We start from the raw sequence: 24,021 nt of genomic DNA, 5'->3' as shown, positions 1-24,021 counted from the left end.
ACACAATGTGGTGGGGACAATGAAACTCTAACTTATACTCTCTGAAGTTCCTTAAGGTTCCTGACGACATAAGATGGTCTCTGCCTTCTAAGGGACCAAGCTTGGTCTTTGAGATCTCTGTACAAGTAGAGATGCTCTGGCTATAGAGAGAACATGCCCCATAACAAGGGTGTTCGTGAGCCGTGTTCTTAGCCTTCCTAACGGACTTTCCTGTTTCTTACCCCTAAACACAGGACAGAAAATTCAGCACTGGTGAAGGAAAGGAGAGGGAAGAGTAACAGGGGACACCTTCAGTGTGATGCTCCTTTCCCAGGAGCTACCAGACAGCAGCTTTCATGTATTTTCCACAGGGCTCCTGTGTCACCTTAGTTCTCAAATCACTCTAGATCTTTCTCCTGCTTTACCGGAAAAAAGGCAGAGATTGCAGGCTATTTGCGAACAGCATTGAAATGTTTCAACTTCTAGTATTCAATTTTCTACTTATTATACTGAAAATAGAATGATATAAAAATAAGTCTCCTTAGAAAACAGGCGAGGCTTCAGGGAGGAAAGTAAAAGTTAAAATGTTACAATTATGGGGGAAATCCTCTTTAAAAACAAAACATTTGCCTAAATTTCATAATATGTCTGTAAGAAAGCTTTACTTAACCACTTAATCCTCAGACACACACACACAAAAAGGAAACAAAATACTAGATTCCCAAGAATCATTTCTTTTCCTGTATCAGCACTGAGGACATTTGGGCAACAAAACTCATATCTGGATTTCCATTAATTACGTTGTATTAAAAATATAATAAAACCCTACATTTTCAATACAGGAAGCTCCTGCTGCCTCCTCCAGGTACACACACCAGAAAAACAGTAAGATGCAAAGGTAGGAAAATAAAAATTTGCGTGGATGCAACACAGTCTGTAAAAATCGCCCAAAAGTGAATACAACCAGCTAATAAAGGCAAGGGGACAATGTTTAGAAAGCTTTCTAATATCATGAATATTATATGGTTTGCAAGAATACCAGTTATTAGCACAAATAGTGAAAACAAATTATTTATGGTTTAAGAGAAGGTAAAATAGTCTCAGAAGATTCCCCATGAGTAAAAGATGAAATATTGGAACTCATATGGTCTATAGAACAAGTGTTTGCAAAACAGTTTCCTTATAAGTCATGACTAGTATAGCATTTCCAATTAAGAGAGCCAAAAAAGTTATAGGTTTCCTAAGTAAAATAAAGTATTTTCATTGAGCAGCAATTAGAAGGGAAATAATTTTTTAAATTAAAAAGCAGGAGCCACGCTTCAGGAAAAACAGACTTGGTTTGGCCATCCATGAATATATGTCTTGCCTGCCAAGGACCTAGTGGTCATTCTGAATTGTTTAAAATACTGACCTTGTACTTCAATACAGATTTGTCTTTCTTTTTTTAACTTTGCCTTGCACTTTGAATTCATGGAATATTACAGAAGAAAGCATATTTTAAACCAGCTTTAGTTCTATGAATTTCAAGGAAATAGTGGTTTTTGGTGAGTGGCAATAACGCTGTGGGTGTAAGTGTGTACTTCATTTGTCCCCTAAGAAAGCATCAGGTTTAAAACTGGGGTTTTCAGTCTCCTTTTTGGACCATGAGAGGACCAGCGCCAGCTGGTTCACCTCTTAGTGTAAAAAGAGCCTATTAGGGACTTCCTAAGTTGAATCACAGGGAAACTTGGGGTTGCTTTTATTCCCATTAGAATGAAGATGAACTTCCAACTAGTCAAGCCAAAGGTGTTCTGTGCTTGTGTGCTCAGTTCCTCAGTCGTGTCTGACTTTGCCACCCCATGGGCTGCAGCCCACCAGGCTCCTCTGTCCATGGAATTTTCCAGGCAGGAATACTGGAGCGGGTTGCCATTTCCCACTCCAGGGGATCTTGCCAACTCAGGGAACGAACTAGTGTCTTTCGTGTCTCCTGCGTTGTGGTAGGTGGATTCTTTACCATTGAGCCAATGGAGAAGCCCTGTTCTCCATACCTGTGCACAACTCCATGATCTTCTTCAGAGGCCCATGAGTGTACATCAGTCCAACAAGAATTCCAGCCAGATGCCCGGCAAAGGAAGTCCTAGGAGAGAAGGAGGACCTTCGTGAGTGTTTGCTCTGCTGCAGACTACACACTGTCTTCTCAATGGCCAGGGGCATGTCAGTTAGTCACAGTTGGCAGGCTCTGGTTCTGCATCACATCTTTCATGCGGAGCAGCATTTAACTCAGTCCCAAGGACATCACTTCCTACCTTACAATAAAAAAAAAAGTACAGTGAATAACAAACATAACAGGTTTAAAAGGCAATCTCCCTCCTTGACCAAGAGAAGTGAGCTGGCTCCTTCAGGGCAGCAGAAGCGTTTTTGTCAAGACAACCCATTATACTTCTTCCAGTTTTATGTCTGTAGCTCTTATTAGGAAGTATCAATGAAATTCATTTCCTCTGAATTAAATCTTGAATTAGTCAGCCACTGTGAGGGACAGGTGTTACCTGTGTTCACTGCAGATTAGACAGCTACAGTATTCCCACCCTGACGAGGGAGGCAAAGAGCAAGAGAAACTTTGCAGAAGAGATTGAGATGTCCATCCTCTTCCGCACCCCTCACATAAATGTGGATCTTTCAGTCCCTCAGCCCCCCCAAAACCCCAAAATGTAAACTTCAAGCTTGAAAGATGAGACAGAGCTTTAAATCGGTTCCACTCTTCTTAAAATAGCGTCTAAGATTAGCAATTGCTTCTAAATATAAATACAAGGCAAGCCCCAGCTAAGTATATGCTGAATGAGTAAAAAGAGTAAATTGAAGATCATCCAGCCTGGCTTTCTGCCGCCCCCAGCTCCTGCTCTCTGTGCAGCCCACGCCCTCCATCAGTTATTTTCCCCCAAACAGAGGTGAGGTCTTGTATGTCACGGCCATCCTGTAGGGGGTCACTGACTCCTCTGCTTACAGACACTTTAGCCTGTGCTCAAGGCCTTCCCACTCATGGCCCTGCCCATCTCTTCTCTCCATCCTCATCTCCTACTAAACCCACCCCCACAGCCCACTGCCATACCCCTCAAGAGCTCACTGGTGACCCCAAGGCTAAACTGAAGAGTACCCCATCATAAAAACTCTTCACATCTCAGGTGAAGGGTTCCTCTTCCTTTGAAAGTTACCAAGGAGCTGATGTGAACTCCAAGAGCACGGGGACTTTTGTGGTTTACACAGGGGTATCTCGCACACCTAGGATGGTGCCAGGCACAGGACAGACACCCAAATATGTGTGGAATGCATGATTCCAGTGTCCCAGGATGGTTTCAGCAAGAAGAGCAGAAGGCAATTTAAAGTCGTTGTACCTTCAGCCTCAGATGGCTGTGGCACGGGAGGGACTGAGCCATGCCACTGATGCCGTCACCCTCGTGAGATGTAGAATCAAATCCAATATACCTTGTGACCATGGCAGCAAAGGACAGGGGCAAGAGGCCCTTAACGCCACAAGTGAGGCAGCCGCAAGTAACTGCCACGGTCTCAGGGCCAGGGAGAGTTGCTGGCTCACAGGAAAGAAACAGACAAGGGAGCACTTCAGAGAAAAAGATGAAAGGAAGCCTTGTGTAGTCAGGACAGTCCTGCCCAATAGCCAACTCAATCACACTACTGCCCAAACAAGGCTCTGCATACGTCTACACACACTGAAGGTCACACCACATGTGGGCATGCATGTGTGCACACACATACACATAATCATTCCTTAAGGATAGCTGTTATTTTCATCAAATATCTCTAACTAACAGCATGTGTGACCTGATAATAAAAACATGGGATCAGACAGTCAGTTTCCCATTTTCAGGGAAGAACAATATTAACTGTGCTCTCCTTTAGATTTTCCAAAAAAAAAAAAAAAAAAAAACCAAACTGTACTTATTTTATTCTATTTTTAGGCAAATAAACTCTCCAACTAGTTAGAGGAATGGCAAAGAAAGTGGTGGTTTGAGCAAAGAAGAGGCCAGAATCAAAATTTTAAAAACAGTAACTTCAATTTAACTGAAGAGAATAAAATACATCAATATCTTTGAAACTTTTCAAGCAAATCTTTATGATAAGTTATACAGCTATAACATGATATGGGAGAAAATGTCAATTTTAAATCCCAACCTATTAAACAATCAGCTTTAAACCTCATTTATAAATTAGAGCATAATAGTTAATATAGTAAAAAAAAAAAAAAAAAAAAAAAAAAGACGTATATTTTGTATTAAGCTTCCCTGGTGGCTCGGCAGTAAAGAATCTGCCTTGCCAATGCAGGAGACCTGGGTTCTGTCGCTGAGTCGGCAAGATCCCCTGGAGGAAGAAATGGCAGTCCACTCCAGAACTGTTGCCTGGATAATCCATGGACAGAGGAGCCTGGCTACAGTCCATGGGGTCACAGAGAGTCAGAAAACAACAACATACTTAAATGAATTTTTTGTCTCTCTAAATGGGTTTGTAGAAGTCTAAGCTATAATCACAATACAAATAACTAAGGAAGGGAGGCTAGCAGACCAGAGACTATGTTTCATTCAGTTCAGTTCAGTCACTCAGTCGTGTCCGACTCTTTGTGACCCCATGAATCGCAGCACGCCAGGCCTCCCTGTCCATCACCAACTCCCGGAGTTCACTGAGACTCACATCCATCGAGTCAATGATGCCATCCAGCCATCTCATCCTCTGTCGTCCCCTTCTCCTCCTGCCCCCAATCCCTCCCAGCATCAGAGTCTTTTCCAATGAGTCAACTCTTCGTATGAGGTGGCCAATATACTGGAGTTTCAGCTTTAGCATCATTCCTTTCAAAGAAATCCCAGGGCTGATCTCCTTCAGAATGGTCTGGTTGGATCTCCTTGCAGTCCAAGGGACTCTCAAGAGTCTTCTCCAACACCACAGTTCAAAAGCATCAATTCTTCAGCACTCAGCCTTCTTCACAGTCCAACTCTCACATCCATACATGACCACAGGAAAAACCATAGCCTTGACTAGACAGACCTTTGTTGGCAAAGTAATGTCTCTGCTTTTCAATATGCTATCTAGGTTGGTCATGACTTTCCTTCCAAGGAGTAAGTGTCTTTTAATTTCATGGCTGCAGTCACCATCTGCAGTGATTTTGGGGCCCCCAAAAAGAGAGTCTGACACTGTTTCCATTGTTTCCCCATCTATTTCCCATGAAGTGATGGGACCAGATGCCATGATCTTAGTTTTCTGAATGTTGAGTTTTAAGTCAGCTTTTTCACTCTCCACTTTCACTTTCATCAAGAGGCTTTTTAGTTCCTCTTCACTTTCTGCCATAAGGGTGGTGTCATCAGCATATCTGAGGTTATTGATATTTCTCCTGGCAATCTTGATTGCAGCTTGTGTTTCTTCCAGTCCAGCGTTTCTCATGATGTACTCTGTATAGAAGTTAAATAAGCAGGGTGACAATATACAGCCTTGACATACTCCTTTTCCTATTTGGAACCAGTCTGTTGTTCCATGTCCAGTTCTAACTGTTGCTTCCTGACCTGCATACAGATTTCTCAAGAGGCAGGTTAGGTGGTCTGGTATTCCCATCTCTTTCAGAATTTTCCACAGTTTATTGTGATCCACACAGTCAAAGGCTTTGGCATAGTCAATAAAGCAAAAATAGATATTTTTCTGGAACTCTCTTGCTTTTTCCATGATCCAGCAGACGTTGGCAATTTGATCTCATTATCTGCCTAAATTCAGCATTTTCCACTAAAGTCTCATCTCAATACTCTTACTGTCCTTATCATTTCATTTAAGCTATACAGAAGTGTTTTTCTTTTAAAATAAAAAACAAGAAGAGCTTATGATCTTATTCAGTCAAAACTGAGAACCTCTCAGGACTTCCCTGGTGGTCCAGTGGTTAAGACCCCACGTTTCCAATGCAGTGGGTGAAGGCTTGATTCCTGGTCAGGAAACTAAGATCCCACCTGCTGCACACAGCATAGCTAACATAAACAACCAACCCCTGAGAAAGTCTCAATATTATACACAGAAAAGGTAACGATGCCATCCATGACAGAGGAATCACATGCTTGTCTCAAGAGGTGAGTTAACCTGCTCCATGCTATAGGTAACTGTTTGACAAACCACTGCCCTTCGCCTTCTAAGAGATACCCATGTCATGAGAGAGGAAACAGACGTGCAGACAGGAAACGGAAGTGGAGCTGGGAGCTACCTTCTCCCCAGTAGGATGGGGCAGCCCAGTCCTAGGATTAGGACACTTTATCCCGGCCCCTGGGAGTGCTGGGAAGGAGGCAGGGATAAAGGAGGCCTGGGGCTTTGAGGGAAGAAGACATACCTGGGCTCTCTAATTAGTGGCTGGGAATGTCAAATGTCACAGCTTTAGAAACAGACTGTGTTACTAGGATCATAATGACACATGCTAAACAGATGTTTCAACATTTTTGACATCTGAGGCTCCCCGAGCTCCACAGCAGCCCTCCTAGAAGGTACACTCTTCTCTGCTCTTACTTATACCTGCTGGCTGACACCCCAGGTGGCAGGCTGGGGAAACTTTGCTTTTAGGAACAGCCTGAGAAGATCTCAGGCTGGCGTGAGGATTTGGTGGAGACCTTGTCTCCTCCATCCTAATCTATGGCAATTCCTCAGAGACGGAACCGCTGTCCTCAACTCTGCATCCATGACCACAGCTGGTACAGCATCAGCAGCATTGGTGAGTGGCCTAACTCTAGTTCTTAGTAAACAACTCCTGAAGGAGCGGAGAAGTAGAATTAAAATTAACACACAAACGCACACATCTGACCTACAGTACAACTACACTCTAAAAGCACAAGTAACACCGGTCACCAGTGAATAGCTGCTTTAGTATCAAGTTTCACTGGGAGAGACAATGATTGAACACACACTTCCTCCCCGTGCTCACTCCTGCACACTTGGACAACATATTACACAAACCATGTGTTCACTGAACAGAACAACAGCACTAAGTCTATTATTATAGCCAAAAATTGATGACTTAGAAGTTTTGTTTCTTCTCATAGCTCAAGAGGGACTCTTTAGAAAATCCTAACAGCTATAGTCAAACATTGACTGTGATGGTGAGATGTGGTCACAAGAGCCAGATATACCACTGCTGTGTGTGGCCACACAGGTTGTGTGCTGTGTGAACTACAGACAGAAGGCAAATCACCTGTCCAGGGTCTCAGTGGTTCTGCAAAGTAACTGACAGATCCGATATTCAAATCCAGATGCTCTGATCTCACTGTCAGGGAGAGTTAAGTGCTGATATAATTTCTTCTTAACGGGGGGACAATACAATAATCCAGTAGTCCTTTAGCTTGTCCAGGTTCTAAATCCCTTTAAATGTCTGATAAACGCCATGGGTCCTGTCTGCGGAAAGACTCCACATTCACAAGGTATGTCACTTATCATTTTAAGAAGTTCACAGATGCCTTGAATCCTATCCATGGACCTCTGATTAAAAATCCTTGCCTGAAAACAATTCATCACAAACAGAAGAATTTCCAATACCGGCACTAAGTCTAAGCAGTTACATCCTCAATTGGAAAAACATTTTGTTTGTATTCAAATCCTAACACAGAGGCAGCCATTTCCTTAGATCATTTAAGTTTATGAACATGTCCAACTTCTTTGTTGGCCCATTGCTCTCTCATGGTGGAACCTACATCTGGGATCAATTTCTTTCTCTCTAAAATCCAACTTTTAGCAATTCTTTCAGTTCAAGTCAGAGAGTAAAAAATTCTGCCAGTCTTTTTGTTCAAGAACGTCCTATTTCTGAATCTACTACTGCTGCTAAGAAATGCTCTGACCATTGGACAGTCATTTTTCTATAGGTGATCTGGCTCTTCTCTCAGCCTTTAAGATTTCCTCTTTATGTTAGATTTACTGCCATTGTGGACCAATCCAGCTGTAAACTGGTTTAATTCCCTCCTTGAGATTTGCTGTTGCTTTTTCAACCTGAGGTCTCATGTCGTTCTATAGTTAGGAAAAATCTTCATTGTTTTTCATCCTGTGGACCTCCAGCGATGCAGCACTTCTGTATTGAGCACAGAGTGGGGGTTCAATACGTGTTTATAGAAAAAAACTGAAAAAAAATATGAAAAGCAAATATCAAATCAATGTTGCTACATGTAAGGAATAGTAATAGTGGAAAGATAATTTGGGAGCAAAACTAAGATACTATTGTGGATCAAAGGTCAATTACCTCTCAATAAAGCTGAAGAAAAGATACTATTGTGGATTTTAGTTCCACAGACGATATGCAGACAATATTATTAATACCAGCAGACAGTGTTCTTTCCTACTATGCCAGCCTCGGCTGATCCCCACTCCTTTAACAGGCTGAGCTAAGCAGTTATACAAATGTCACACGCGCTGTTGAAGAATCAAAACTAAAGTTATGATCAGAAGCCAGGACAAGCTCTACAGGACCTCTGTTAAATGGCAAACTCTGCCCACAGTTGCAGAGGTGATCCTCTCAGGCACAGTTCAGAAAGCAGGCAATGAATTACTCTAAGACGTGATCTCACCATGGATGAACAGCAAAAGACCTCATTAAGGATGCAACTTGATGGAGACCTGGTCTTGGACAAGGTAAGATGGTAAGGTAGGGTTAAAGACAGTCAGGTAGAAGTGGCCTCTGGTACCGGATGTTCCAGAATTTCCTCCTGTAAAAGCAGTTACTACCAGGCAGGGACTGAGTGGATCAGAAGGTCTGGGGATCTTAATAAAAGGCCCCTGACTGCCATGACAGAAACAAGATGTAGCAAGAATTCTTCAGCTTTAATGAACATCACTATGGAAAATCTTGATCAGATGGCTTCTTCCCAAGATACCCTGTTCTTAAACCATCTGTTTTCTATCTGTGATGCTTTGTTCAACCACAGCCAGACTGTTTCTTTAGCAATGGCACTTTGGGAGATGCCTGAACTGTGTGTCTCTCACCATAACTTCCTCATGCCCTCTCCAGCTCGCTGTGGCCTCAGAAGGAAAAACTAGTCTCCTTCCAGTATTATATCTCCTTAAAGGTAATGCAATCTCTAGTCTCCATGTTGGTTTGATAAACATGGCACCAACCTCAAACATAGAGCTGGGAGCTGACTGCTGACATTTACTTCAGTCCCAGACAAACAAGACCCAGACAAAAATAAGCATGACAAAGGTTGGAGGAGCCTCTCTTGCACAAGCACTTCCAATATAATAGATGATACCAAGCAATTCCTTGGCTCTCAAGTCCACGTCTCTTAGCCTGGCGGCAAGAGAATCCCACGAGCTGGTTCAAGGAAGTAGCATTCGTTCATTCACCAAATACTTATTGACTGACTACTACATAAACAAGACAGTCACTGCCTCACAGGGCTTATAATTGGTGGGGGAAACAGACACCCACACCCACACTAACTGTAAATTGTGTTAAGTGTAGGGAAGTGACTCCACTTTCCCTAGGGTGGTCTGGGATGGCTCCTTAAGTGGCATTTAAAGTGACATACACAGGATTTGAAGCTGGCAGGCCACGAGGCGAGGATGGGAGCCTCTGGCAGGGAAAAGTACATATGGAAGAACGTTGAGGGAAGGAAGAACTTGGTGTTTTAAAAACACTGAGATGGCTATGAGGTGGCTGAATATAGCGAGATGATGGAAACCATGAATTTCAGCATGAGATGAATTTAGAAAAACAGGTAAAAGTTAAGTCCTATAGGCCTTATGTGCCATGTGGAGGAATTTGGGTTATTTCATAAGTACATTGGGAGGCCACCAGAGAAGTTTAAAAAGGAGAATTCTTAACAGTGATCTATTCTGTCTGCTGAGCAGACTATCAAGTGTCAGCATACCAGGAAGGAGGCTAATGTAGCTCAGTGAGAGGCAGCAGCTTGGAAGAGGGTGGGAGCAGTAAGCATGGAGAGGAAAAGAATGGCTTGAGGTCTATTTGGTGGCCAAGATAAAGGATTTGTTGATACATTCAGTGCAGGGGGTGAGGAAAAGGGAGAAAGCTAGGCTTCTGGCTTGTGTAATGAGACAGATGAGGGAACTACCTACTAAGATGGGGAAAACCAGAGAAAAAGGGGAGCGAAGGGGGAGAATCTAAGAGCTCCATTTTGATGTGTTTACTCTGAGATGCCTGCAAGACAATTAAACAGAAATACTGAGGGGAGTGTTCACTAGATAGTTGGATACCAAGTTGGAAATTGAGAGGAAGAATGATTCAAAATTCATATATTTAACTTTACTTGACTCCTCGAATATCTGTATACATAGGGCCATGATATTATAGCTTTAAGTATATAACATATGAGGCTCCTCTGTCCATGGGATTCTCCAAGTAAGAATACTGGAGTGGGCAGCCATTCCCTTCTCCAGGGTCCTCCTTGACCCAGGAATCGAACCAGGTCTCCTGCATTGCAGGCAGAATCTTTACTGTCTGAGCCACCAGGGAAGCCCTGGTTCTGATGCATTATACGCACACAAATACACATATACATATCTAAAAATAGGAGATACATAGAAATAGCAACCAATAATATGGGGGAAACGAATATCCCTGCTTCTTTGTTCCAAATTTCTTAAAAGAGTGTTTTTACTATGTTGCTGGGTGCTCAGTCATGTCCAACTCTTCGCAACCCCATGGACTGGAGCCAGCTTCTCTGTCCACGGAATTTCCCAGGCAAAATTACTGGAGTGGCTTGCCATTTCCTCCTCCAGGGCATCTTCCCAACCCAGGAATCAAAACTGTATTTTCCTATGTCTCCTACACTGACAAACAGATTCTTTACCACTGAGCTACCTTGGGAAGAATGTCATTATTTTTTAAAAATATATAAAGAAAACAGTAACTGGACAAGGTTCTTGTTTAAAAGACAACATTTCTCTCATTGATGTGGTGGATAAATCTAACTATTTTTGCTGTTGAGGTAAATTGTTAAGAAAGCTTCCTCCATTTGGCACATGCTAGTGTTTCCAAGTTGACCTCCAGATGGAAATCAAGATCACTAGCTTTGTAGCATTAATAAGGTTCTTTAGAGACTGTGCTATTATTCAAATCTCCTTCAAAACATAATGAGAAGTTGTGCCAAATTAAATGAGAAAAACAGGTAAGTGAAATTACACACACAATAAATGAATAACCCAGTACACTTAACTGGAGCACAGATGTTAGAGTCAGTGTAATTCCCTAAGTGAGGCTGGTGTTCTTTTCCTCACCAGACACTTCATGTAGCTGGCTACCTCCTAGGTTCCCTCTCTCATATCTTCCATATCACTGTTGAGTAGGTTCCATTTGCCCCAAATCTCTCCATCTGCTCTGCACTGCCCTCAATCCCTGTCCCATCCCAGGCTTGAGCCATTTGCAAACGCCTTGATTCCACTCCGCACAGCTTAATATGCACTGTGCCCTTTGCCTAGCTGAGCCCGAGTGAAACAGCCTTCCTGATCACCCTTGACTGCTGCCTCAGGACAAGGCAGGGGCGGCTTCTTGGCTCTTGGAGTATCGTCTGAGTTTTTAAGACGATAGCATTTAAGACTTTCTTTGTCTGCAGGTGTGTCTGCCGTTGCCCTGCTGCTTAACCTACTGGCTACGAACCCTATCACACCCAATGACCCCCAAGCCCGAATATTCTTTAATGCTCACTCTGTTTTCTTGTAATGGAATTTATAAATAACATATCTATACACACATTTTTAAAAACACAGACACAACACATATACTCAATCTCAATTCAACGCCCCAGTTGTAAACACTAGAAAATTTTAAATCACACAATAAAATACTATGAATTACAAATGTTCAGGGACTTTCCTGGTGGTTCAGTATTAGTAGCCACCTGCCAATGCAGGGGACATGGGTTCAGTTCCTGGCCCGGGAAGATTCCACAAGCCGTGCGGCAGCTGAGTCCATGCACCACAACTGCTGAGTCCACACTGCGACTACTGAAGCCCCCGTGCCCCAGAGCCCATGCTCCCCAACAAGGGAAGCCCCTACTCGCCACAAGTAGAGAAAGCCCTCACAAAGCAAAGCAGACCCAGCACAGCCAAAAATAATAAACGAGATTTTAAAAAAAACGTTCAGGCACACCACCACCAGAAGACACACAAAGTGATCCTTTGTTTGCCCCCATGTACAGAATCTGCATGAAGGAGAGATTCACAAAGGCAGGTGGGGACAGATGGGCTCTCTGTGACTCAAACACCGCGGGCAGGGTTTCATTGGTGACGTGACTTTATGGGAGACTTTTGACTCTGAATAATGCAAAGTACAATCTTCTCTTAAGTGACATTTACAATTCAATTTACAATTTTCCTGGAAAAAGTCACTGCCTATTAAATCCATGCCAAAGAGAAAATCTTTGTGTTTACATGAAAAGCACAATTAGGTTTCAGGCTCAGATAATCATAAACAGGTTTTTCACCTACATAAAAGTCCTTTCAACAGAATGGGGGTGTGGTGTATGCAGGACATTCTTGTTGAGGGGGACAGTCCTGCAGGCTGCAGGGCAGCTGGTACCTGTGGTCTTCACAAACCAAGTGCCAGTAGCTCCCCCACTAATCATTATGATACCTGAAAATAACCCTGTAAATTTCCAACATCCTTCCTGGAGACCACACCACCTATCCTAGTGGAAAACCACTAGCTTAGTACACAGCAGATGCTTACGAAATGTTTGTTGAATTGATGACTTTTAATCATTAAGCTTCAAAAATATTTTTCAAAGTACTTTTCATGTGACTACACCAGGCACACATTCCAAGGATTCCAAGTAAATCTACAACATATTGAAGTGATACGCAAGAAAACTTCCCACCACAACTGAAATGCACACGGGAAGTCAGACTATTTGAAAGAGGCCATGATCACTTCCACACTGTGCTGCGGCAGAGTAAATGCAACTTGGCACAGGAAAATGCTCTGCCATCTGCTATTACTACAGACGAAAATATTTCTGGATACCACATGAATGGTTATGTGCATATCACCTCCAGAAAGTAAATGTGAAATGAAAGAGAAGTGGGATTGTTTATAGCCTGATTTTAACATATGCTACTGTTATGAAGCAAATCAGCCTTTTAGAGGTATTTTCAGAAGGAGTGTCATAGAAATCTCATGGCCCTATGGTAGTTGGGCTCTTTGAAGCTGTAGGAAGAGACTGGCTTAGATGACCCCAATTAATGACAGTTCATTATGGGGTACACAAGAAGAGAAGGACAGCAAGGAACAGTCTTGGCTGGGAACTGTGGCGGTGACTTCTACACTGTGCTTATACATACCAGAACACCAATGGTAGGCTTCTCTTATCAGGTGGTAGTTTTAATCCACTGGCTCTCAATCCTAGCTCTCAACTGAGACTTTTTTTTTTTTTTTTTAAACTTTACAATATTGTATTGGTTTTGCCAAATATTGAAATGAATCCGCCACAGGTATACATGTGTTCCCCATCCTGAACCCTCCTTCCTCCTCCCTCCCCATACCATCCCTCTGGGTCGTCCCAGTGCACCAGCCCCAAGCATCCAGTATCGTGCATTGAACCTGGACTGGCGACTCAACTGAATCTCTTAAAGAGATTTTCAAAGTCATAGTTCCTTGGACACCACTCGCAGAAATTCTGCAGAATTGTTCTCGAGTGGTATCCTGACATTGCTGTTTTTGGGTTACTTGTTGATTTATGTTGTTTTTAATTCCCCAGGTGATTTTATGTGTTGGGGTTGAGGCCCACTGATCTTAAGCCAAAATTCAAATTCTAATGATGAGATTTCAGCTGGCATGGCAGGCTAACAAGAAAAACATTTTGAGTGTTGGCAAGACTCTTTACCCTACAATGTACCCCCAGAGAAGTGACATCTGTTTCCCTTCTTGGTAAGTTGGTCTTAATATATTCTGAAAAGCAGCAAGAGAGTAGGTATAGCTTTGAAAATACGTGCAAGGAAACATGTGAACTTACTTCAAAAGATTTACAAGTTTTTTGTTCTTAGGAAAACATGATAATTTAGCTAATACACCCACGTATTCAAGAGAGTCATATAAACATGGTCAAAACTGAAGACAGTAAAGAGCTACGGTAATCCCTGAGCCTCTAAATCCAACAGAAAGATTAGGAAAGAAAACTGGATCATAAAGCTAACCTATAATTTCAGAAAAGGTAAATTCCATTTGTGGTTAAATCTGGTCTGAATCAAAATTACAAATGCCCAACCTTCACCACGACTTAGAGACCCAGACATGCCATGGACATCACATGCTGCTCCTGTAGCCGCTTTATTGGTATGCCTGTGAGGCACAGTTGATGTTGAACAAGGGCAAAGAACCGCCAGCTGCAACAGTTCTGAAAACCGCCCATTAGAGTAGAATGTGTTTATGTAAGACAACATACTAGGCTGAACATCTGGGTGGACAACGTAATCCCAGTGAAGCCATGAGATCCACAGGGGCTCATCTCAGGAGCACTGTCACAGTTGAAGATACACAGTCCCACCTTTGATGGAGGCCCATGCAGGGCAGATGTCCCCTCACCTCCCCTGCTGGCAGCTGGAGCACAGACACGGGACCGATACATGGCCAGTGAGACACACCTCACACCTAATCTTGAGAAGACAGTGCTGAGAGTGCAGTGAGGCGGTGACAATGGCACAAGGGTCGATCCAGTTCTCACAGGTCTTCCCCCAGCCCAATACTTCACTCTTCTCAACAATTCTAGGAGTTGCTTGTCATCCTTCCAGTACATCTTTCCATGGTTAAATATGCCAGAGTTAATTTCTGTTTTCCATCAAGAATCCTAACTGGTAAGGAACAGGTACATATATGGATGACAAGGAGGTAAGTGGCTCTGTTTTCTCTAGAATCACTAGCTTTATGATGACGTAAGACAGGAGCTGTTGGTCTACCCTGTCACTGTGTGGAGAGAGCTCTCCTGAGAAAGAAGCTCTGGTGGACAGATTCTAAGAGGAGCTTGGTGGTTCCTAGTATTCATGCCCTTCATAAACTCTTTCTTCATAAGCATGGATGGGATTGGGACTTGCTTCTAACCTATAGAATAAAGCATTCTACTTCCATGATCATATGACATAAAATTAATTTTTGCCTTGTGAGCAGACTCTTCCTTGCTGGCTTTGATGAAGGAAGTTGCCATATGGTGAGCTGACCTACAGAGAGATTCAAGTGGCAGAGAACTAAGGATGGCCTCCGGCTGAGAGTCGACAGCAAGGCTCTCAGTCCAACAACCCACAAAGAACTGAGTTCTTTCAAAAGCTACATAAGCATGCAAGCAGCTCCTTCCCCAGTCATGCCTTCAAATGAGACCTCTGTGCTGACAGACATCTCTGCTGCAGTCTCGTGAGAAAGCCTGACATGTAAGGCTTGAAAATTCTAATAAAAGTGTCAAAAAGGATGTTACCACACTAAAGAAATATTAACCCAAATGTTCAACTCAATGTATGAATTCCCAGTGAGCTGTATTTGGAGAAGGAAATGGCAACCCACTCCAGTATTCTTGGCTGGAGAATCGCCTGGACAGAGGAACCTGGCAAGCTACAGTCCATGGGGTCATAAGAGTAGGACATGACTTAGTGACTAAATCAACCACCATACCCTTGTATTAGATACAGCTCAATTTGTCACGTGTGGGAGAAAATAAAAATACCATTGCAAGAAATAAAAGAGAAAATACATATAAAAGTGGTCCATATAATGCTTAATACACTGGAAGTGTTAAAATGTGAGTGAAAATCCACTCACCTCACTTGTTAAAATTGAGAAACACTATTTTTAAATACTCATTTACTATCTCTAAAGGGCTTCTCAGATGGCACCAGTGGTAAGGAACCTGCCTGTCAGTGCAGGAGACATGGGAGATGTGAGTTCAATCCCTGGGGTGGGAAGATCCCCTGGAGTAGGAAATGACAACCCACCCCAGTATTCTTGCCTGGAAAATTCCATGGACAGAGGAGCCTGGCAGGCTACAGTCGGGACCTGCAAAGATTTGGACCCTATTGAGCGACAGAGCACCTACTATTTCAAGAGCTCTCTGAAATACGTAGATACTTTTGTCCAGTAAGGTGTCATTCTCAGGGACTCTGATGTCCTCAGACTTGTGTGAGCTTCATCTGCCATTCTTCTACCCACAGAAGACAGCTCAGAGGCACTGAAATGGTGAGAGCTTTTCCAATGAGTCTGATGCTGATTTCAGGACTTTTTCTGTTTATCTTTTTAGTCCTCCCAACAAATCCATGAAATGCATACTGTTGCAGTTCCTACATAACAGATGAGGAACTGAATCTTTGAAAAGTAAAACCAAGGGCCAGGGTTATGAAAGGGAGATCTAAGAGAAAGCAGGAGTGATGCTCAATAACTGTGTGTTGAAAGGAGGAGAACTGAGTAATGCATCTGTACCCAGTACTTCCTCACTGATGGATATACCTTCTTCTTGCTTTTGCTCAGACTTTTTAAGTCTGGGAAAGCATAATTAGGATGTATAATCTTCAACGAGGAACATGAGGATAAGACGCCACACGTGTGACCAGAAGCCATATAACTGTTCATGTAACACAAGTCTAACAATATACTGGATCATGTTTTACCCATAAAACATTTCCCCAAAATGAACTAATGTACTGATTTCTAATTTGTACCCCTCAACAAACTTCTTCAAAACAGCTATGTGTGCCTCCTTCAAATCTACTAAAAGACTTGTTTCACCAGGTGGTTTTAATTTTCTTTACTGTTTTCTAAGATCTTTTGATGCCCGTTCCCCATCCAATCTTTTTTCTTTTTAAAGCGCTGATTCTGAGTTGAACCTTATGAAAACTCAACTGAAACCAGCATGCAAAATTCTATAGAATGTAGATCAAAAGACGTCAAAGTCATCATTAAAAATGAAGACTTCGGAAGAGGATCTTAGAACAACACAGAGCATAGGAAAAACACCCATCTCGTTAGCTGGGCAGTCCACCTCTATGTGGACAGGGAACAACAGCTCTCGTGAGTCATTTCAGGCTAAATATAACAGTGTCCCCTTATCCATGATCGTGCATTCTGAGGTTTCAGCAACCCAAGGTTCAACCATGGTCCAAAAATATTACATGGAAAATTCTAGAAATAAAAAAAATTCATAAATTTTAAATTGTGTGCTGCTCTGAGTAGCCTGATGAAATCTGTCGCTGTCTCGGTCTGTCAGCTACCCTTTTGTCCAGCATATATGTCTGGAGATATTGAGTAGCATCTGGGTTATCAGATCAACTGCCATGGTATCCGAGGATTTGTGTTCAACTCACTCTTATTTTACTTAATCACAGCCCCAAAGGACAAGGGCAATTCAGATCTGCCACAGATAAGCCATAAAGTTTTTCCTTTAAGTGAAAAGGTAAAAGTTTTCAACTTAATAAAGAGGAAAAACCGTACGCTGAGGTTGCTAAAATCTGCAATAAGAATGAATCTTCTATCAATGAAATTGAGAAGAAGGGAAAAAGATTTGTGCTAGCTTTGCTGGCACATCTCAAACTGCAAACGTTTGGCTATCATGGTGTGTGATAAGCATTTAATTAAGATGGAAAAAATATTAAATTTGTACAATAAGGTATTCTGAAATACCACATTCACACAATTTTTATTGCAGGATATTGTTGTGATTGTTCTATTTTATTATTGTTACTGTTACTCTTTCCAGTAGTTATGTATGGATGTAAGCATCAGACCATAAAGAAGGCTGAGCACAGAAGAATGGATGCTTTCGAACTGTGGTGTTGGAGAAGACTCTGGAGACTGCACTGGACAGTGAGGAGATCAAACCAGTCAATCCTTAAAAAAATCAACCCTGAATACTCATTGGAAGGACTGATGCTGAAGCTGAAGCTCCAATACTTTGGCCACCTGATGTGAACAGCTAACTTACTGGAAAGACCCTGATGCTGGGAAAGACTGAAAGCAGGAGGATGTGAGTGACAGAGGATGAGACAGTTGGATGGCATCACCGATTCAATGGATGTGGACTTGGGCGAACTCCAGGGGATGGTGAGGGACAGGGAAGCTTGGCATGCTGCCGTCCACGGAGTTGCAAAGAGCTGGACATGACTTCGCAACTGAACAAGAGCAACAACAACAACCGTTAATCTCTGTGTCTAATTTGTAAGTTGAGCTTTATCCTCGGTATGTGTGTAGAGGAAGAACATTCATACAGGGTAGAGCATGATCCCTGATTTCAGGCATCCACTGTGGGTCTCGGAACATATTTTCTCAGAAGAAGGGGGTCCCTACTGTACTCAGAACAAGTCAGTCTTGTATTATCTGAAACACCATTACAAAGGATGTGTGTTAAACAGTATATAATCAGTCTGCTCAAGACATTTGATAGCAATCTTGATAGCAATCATATGTGGTGCACTGAGAGACACTGGAGTGCAGTTTATGAATTTTAAATGAACTTTTACCATTTCTTAGGGCAAATCTTTAAAATTTGCCCTAAAACTGCTACAACGCAAAACAGCTTAAAGACAGGTGTTTTCAACCACTATGACTTTACGGTCATTTTTCCATCCTGGCAAATACACCTTAAATCTTTTGCCATGAAAGCCATTTAATGCCTAACTCTGAGGTTCTCAGGTTAGAGATCTGACAACTCCAGAACATGACTCAGTTCAGTTCAGTTGCTTAGTCATGTCAGACTCTCTGCGATTCCATGGACTGCAGCACGCCAGGCCTCCCTGTCCATCTCCAACTCCAGGAGTTTACTCAAATTTATGCCCATTGAGTAGGTAATACCATCCAACCATCTCATCCTCTGTCATCCCCTTTTCCTCGCGCCAATCTTTCCCAGCATCAGGGTCTTTTTCAGTGAGTCAGCTCTTCACATCAGGGGCCAAAGTATTGGAGTTTCAGCTTCAGGATCAGTCCTTCCAATGAATATTCAGGACTTATTTCCTTTAGGATGGGCTGGTTGGATCTCCTTGCAGTCCAAGGGACTCTCAAGAGTATTCTCCAAACCACAGTTCAAAAGCATCAATTCTTCGGTGCTCAGCTTTCTTTGGGAGAAGGCAATGGCAACCCACTCCAGTACTCTTGCCTGGAAAATCCCATGGACGGAGGAGCCTGGTAGGCTGCAGTCCATGGGGTCGCTAAGAGTCAGACACGACTGAGCGACTTCACTTTCACTTTTCACTTTCATGCATTGGAGAAGGAAATGGCAACCCACTCCAGTGTTCTTGCCTGGAGAATCCCATGGACGGAGAAGCCTGGTGGGCTGCAGTCCATGGGGTCGCACAGAGTTGGACATGACTGAAATGACACAGCAACAACAGCTTTCTTTATAGTCCAACTCTCACATCCATACCCAAAGATGACTACTGGAAAAACCATAGCCTTGACTAGATGGACCTTTGTCGGCAAAGTAATATCTCTGCTTTTTAATATGCTGTCTAGGTTGGTCATAGCTTTTCTTCCAAGGAGTAAGCGTCTTTTTAGAACATGACTAATACCACTATTAGTGCCAAACACCCGAGGGAAACAAAACCAAATATGAGCCATAGTAATGACCATCATGAAGAAGAAAATTCTTCTGCCTTCAGAAAACCTGTAGTTCTTTATGGGCAGGAAGAAGAACTGTACACAGGATGATGCATGCCACTTAGCTTTATCCAGGGATGAGCTTTCCTGGATGAGATCAGGAGAAATATGAGAAGAGTGATGAATCAATGAGAAATGTGGTGAAGACTCATAATAATCCATGACCCTTACTTTTTTACTCCCAATTAGACTCTCAAATCAAGGAGAGGACTTTTAATCTTCCACAAGGTTACTCAGACACCAACTGTCTGGATGGGCATGCTCTGAGGACTCTGACACTTACTCAAAGTGAACTACCTTCCACATGGACTCTTTCCTCATCCTTTAGTCAGCAGCACACAAGAGGGAAGAAAAGGGAAGGAGGCTGCCAGGAGTCAGCCATCAGGACAGACAAACCAGACACCGCTCCTGCTGGAAACCTATTTCACCGTAAGTACACACGATGGCTTCCCAGGTGACAAAGTGGCAGAGAACCTGCTTGCCAGTGCAGGAGACGCAAGAGACACAGGTTCAGTCCCCGGGTGGGGAAGAGCCCCTGGAGGAGGAAATGGCAACGCACTCCAGTATTCTTGTCTGGAGAATCCCACAGACGGAGGAGCCTGGCGGGCTACAGCCATGGGGTCACAAAAGAGTCAGACACAACAGAACATGCATACACACACACACACACACACACACACACACACACACACACACACAAGACACCTATGCTTAAATAACTTCAAGGCAATTTTCTAATGGGAAAATGTAAAAAAACAAAGAAAGAAAAAACAGTAACAGTGAATTTCCATCAACACTACACTGGTTATTAGTAAAAAGATGGATTGGATAGTGTTCATTTTTAATTCATAGACTCTACTTGTATATTCAGTACAAAAGAACACTGCGAGTTTATAAAGCCGTTTTTCTACCGCCTGCATAGTACTGAATTATTTAAAACTCTTTTGAAAAACACACACACCTGACAGTTTTTAAAATACCATTTGACAACAACGTTTTCAACATCTATAAAAATTTGTGCTAGAGAAGCAGACTCTGTATACAGTCTTGCACTATCAAGTCCTTAAGTATTTTTACCCACTGGAGCAGCACACTTCGCAAAATCTCTGGAGAGGAATAGGAAGCAATGCGAGCCTTTGTTCAGAGTTCAAGTTACTTGGTCTATATCATTCGATGAATGCATGCCACCCTCCAAGTAAAATCAGCTGGTTCATCAAAATCTGCACAATGTCAGGACTTCCCTGGTGGTCCAGCAGTTAAGACTCTGTGCCTCCACAGCAGTGGGAATGGGTTCTACCCTTGGTTGGGGAGCTAAAGTCCCACATGGCCACTAAAACAAGAAGTTCTAAACAAGAAAAAAAAAAAAAAATCTGTGCAATCTCAGCTACACTGGGACATCTTCCCTCCAAAGTGACAGGATTTAAGTCCTCACAAACTGACACTTGGTAAGATCTCATCAAATAAATTCTACAAGTTTGTATGCAATACTGATGTTGGAATACCTCTTGGAAACTCAGAGAATTGTAAAAAATTACATACGCGTATTATTTGTTCCATAATGTTTTCTTTTATAAAGAAATTTTGGGTTTAATGAGTCCAAAATTTTAATAATCAAAAAAGCTATCTCTTAGTACAGGGAAAAAAAGTTTATGAAAACATACATCCATTTGAAAGTATTTCCTCTTCATCAAGGAGTTATTTAAATTTCCAAGTGATTATGAGTAATTATTGGGATTGTTTTTTTTCCTTTTACTCAAATTCAGTCTTTTTTTCCCCCTAAGTATTTGTGTATTTAGCTGCACCAGGGCTTAGTGGCAGCACGTGGGATCCAGTTTCCCAACCAGGTAGTGAACCCAGGCCGCCTGCATAGGGAGCTCAGAGTCTTAGCCACCGGATCACCAGGGATGCCCCTCATATTTACTTTTTTAAGTCCTTATCATTACTTTGTGATCAGATAATATAGCCTATAAAATCTCTTCAGTTTTAGAGGTGATTCAAGCTGCCTTTGTAGCCAGTGCACAGTCCCTGTTTATCTCATTATCTGATGTAGGAACATGTGGTCTCTCAGGAGGATGAGATGAGCCCAGGGGCACTTCCACCATTCTAGCCCCATTGCTGAGCTGCCTCTCAGCCTCATGAATGTCATTTTCTCTTTGCCCATTTGAACGGACACTGCCTTCTAACTAGGCACTCAGGTTTTACATCTGACTTCTTTCCATGCTAGACTTCTGAACAAGGTCAGTAACTCAACTTACACTTTGCCTATTATCTTTAATTGGGCTAGTCACCTCAAAAGTGTCTTTATTCAACAAACATACATTTTACTGAGTAGCTATGATGTACCAAGCACTATTGTAGACACTGAGGATACGCAGAGAACAGAATAGATGATAGCTCTGCCTTCCTGGAACTTGGGAGGGACAAGAAAGTTAAGGATTATGCAAATACGGTGTTTATATTTTAATAACTCAAGTCTTTCCATGTAAATAATGCATGCTCACTATAGAGAATCTGACCAAACACAGTTAAAGAAAGATGATAAAATTCCACAACATTAACACTAATAATATTGTTATTTGTTTTTCCTTAGCCCTTTTTGTTTGGAAAAAAAAATTGAAACCACATCACATGTAACACTTTGTATTCTACTTTCTACTCAACTTGAAGATCTTCCAATTCTATTAAGATAATCTCTGAAAATAGCATTTTAATGGCTATATAATATTCTACTACATTATATTTTAACCATTTACCTGTTATTGGATTGTTAAGTGGTTTCCAATTTTCCAACACTTTATGACAATAAATACGCTTACATCTATCGTTTTTTGTATTTACTGTTATTTCTAATTTGGACAATTAGACAAAAAAGTAATTATCAAATTAAAGGGTATAAACTTTTTGCAGCTTTCGATACATATCACCAAATGACTTTTCAGAAAGTTTATACCAAGATACAGCACCAACAGAAGTTTATGTAAACTCTCATTTTACCAAACTTTTAACAACAGTGATAATCTTTTAGTCTTATTGGTTTAATAAGTAAAGTAGCCCATTATTTTAATATTCATTATTTGGTCAATAATGAATTTTTGTCATACATTTATTAGGTTACGCATTCATTTTTTTTTCTGTTAACAGCCTATTGATGGACTTTTTCTTGCAATTAGTACCATTCACCACAAAAATATGATCTTCTTTTTCCAAATATATTTCTAATATATTTTTGGTCTTTTAACTAATAGTATATTTGGACCTAGAGAAAATTGCTTTTACCTACATTTGAGATTGTGTTATTGTTTTATGTTTAGAAGTTTCCTCTCAACTCAAGACCTGAAAAATTTACCTCACTGAAATTTCTTAGACATTTTTTAGATGATATTTTTTAAATCTTCTAAACATAATACATGAAAGTTGTTTTAGGCTATAGTGAATTAAAACTATAAGTTGAACAACAACAGTTTCTTGAACAACAACAGTTTCTTCCAAATGGTTAAAGTCTTCTTCAAGTACCATTTGCTAAATAACCCTTATTATCCCCACAGATTTATGATGTTATCTTTATTACGTTCACGGCTTATTTTGCCCTAAAAAAGATGCAGGGGGAAAAAGTATGTCTTAGAATCAAGAAACTATGGTAATATAAATCATAAAGGAGACATATATTGCTGGAAATAAAATTTGTTATTTATTTGACCTGTGTGTTATAAACAACTGCAAAATTAAAATGATCTCCTCTTGAATTCAGAGGGGAACAATGTCCATTTAAAGAGAGATAAATTAGAATCAAATTATTTTATCTCTCATATAAGCTAATGAGAAGCCAAGTTGAAATGGAAGGAACATTCATGTAGTCTGAAGCCTGCTCTCAGCTGGTTATCATGGAATAATTGATGCACTAATGATTTCAATTCATAGCACCGACTGTCTTCATTTTGCATAATTTAAACCAAACCTGAATGTAAATGGAAAACAGTCCTCTTGACTATTTAACTCCCAAGACTTTTAACTAAAAATCATTTAATCCTGCAGAAGAGGAGGGAGAAATTAGCAAATATAAAGAGCTTTCTATTTAAAAACATTCCTTCTTATACTGAAATGGGAAGAATTAAGTAAATATACCACAAAATCTCCAGAGATGTGATTTATCATCTTACTAGTTGAGAGTGAACTCTGTGTAACATTTATCTCCAATAAATGTCTCCTGAAAAAAAGATCCAAGTAGACCTAAGTGCACATTCTAAATACTGATACTCCCAAGGGAAATAAATGTACTATACTTCACAGGGCTCATTTTTTTAATGAAAAAACTATTAGTAAGAAAACAATCAACTCAAAATAATTGCTGCAATTGGTAATTAACTTTTCAGATCAAAAAACACATTTTCCTGTAAAACACATATTACACAGGGCTCTTTAATTTAATAAGATGCAGCTATTAACTTACGGCATATCACTTTTTTAATTTTTAAAAAGTT

General features: G+C 41.3%; 1 protein-coding gene across 2 annotated transcripts in view; it reads right to left on the bottom strand.

Annotated features, from left to right (window-relative positions):
• RHBDD1 (rhomboid domain containing 1) overlaps positions 1–24,021 on the bottom strand; it is a 135,167-nt gene that overhangs the window by 68,424 nt on the left and 42,722 nt on the right. For both annotated transcript variants that reach the window (XM_027514934.1, XM_027514924.1), the window contains one exon: positions 2,007–2,095. In XM_027514934.1, coding sequence (XP_027370735.1) covers positions 2,007–2,095 — 89 coding nt within the window. The remainder of the gene's footprint in view (positions 1–2,006; positions 2,096–24,021) is intronic.

The sequence above is a fragment of the Bos indicus x Bos taurus genome, chromosome 2 (genome assembly GCF_003369695.1).
Source record: "Bos indicus x Bos taurus breed Angus x Brahman F1 hybrid chromosome 2, Bos_hybrid_MaternalHap_v2.0, whole genome shotgun sequence".
In the NCBI taxonomy this organism is placed as follows: Eukaryota; Metazoa; Chordata; class Mammalia; order Artiodactyla; family Bovidae; genus Bos; species Bos indicus x Bos taurus.
This window is presented reverse-complemented; position numbering and strand designations above follow the sequence as displayed.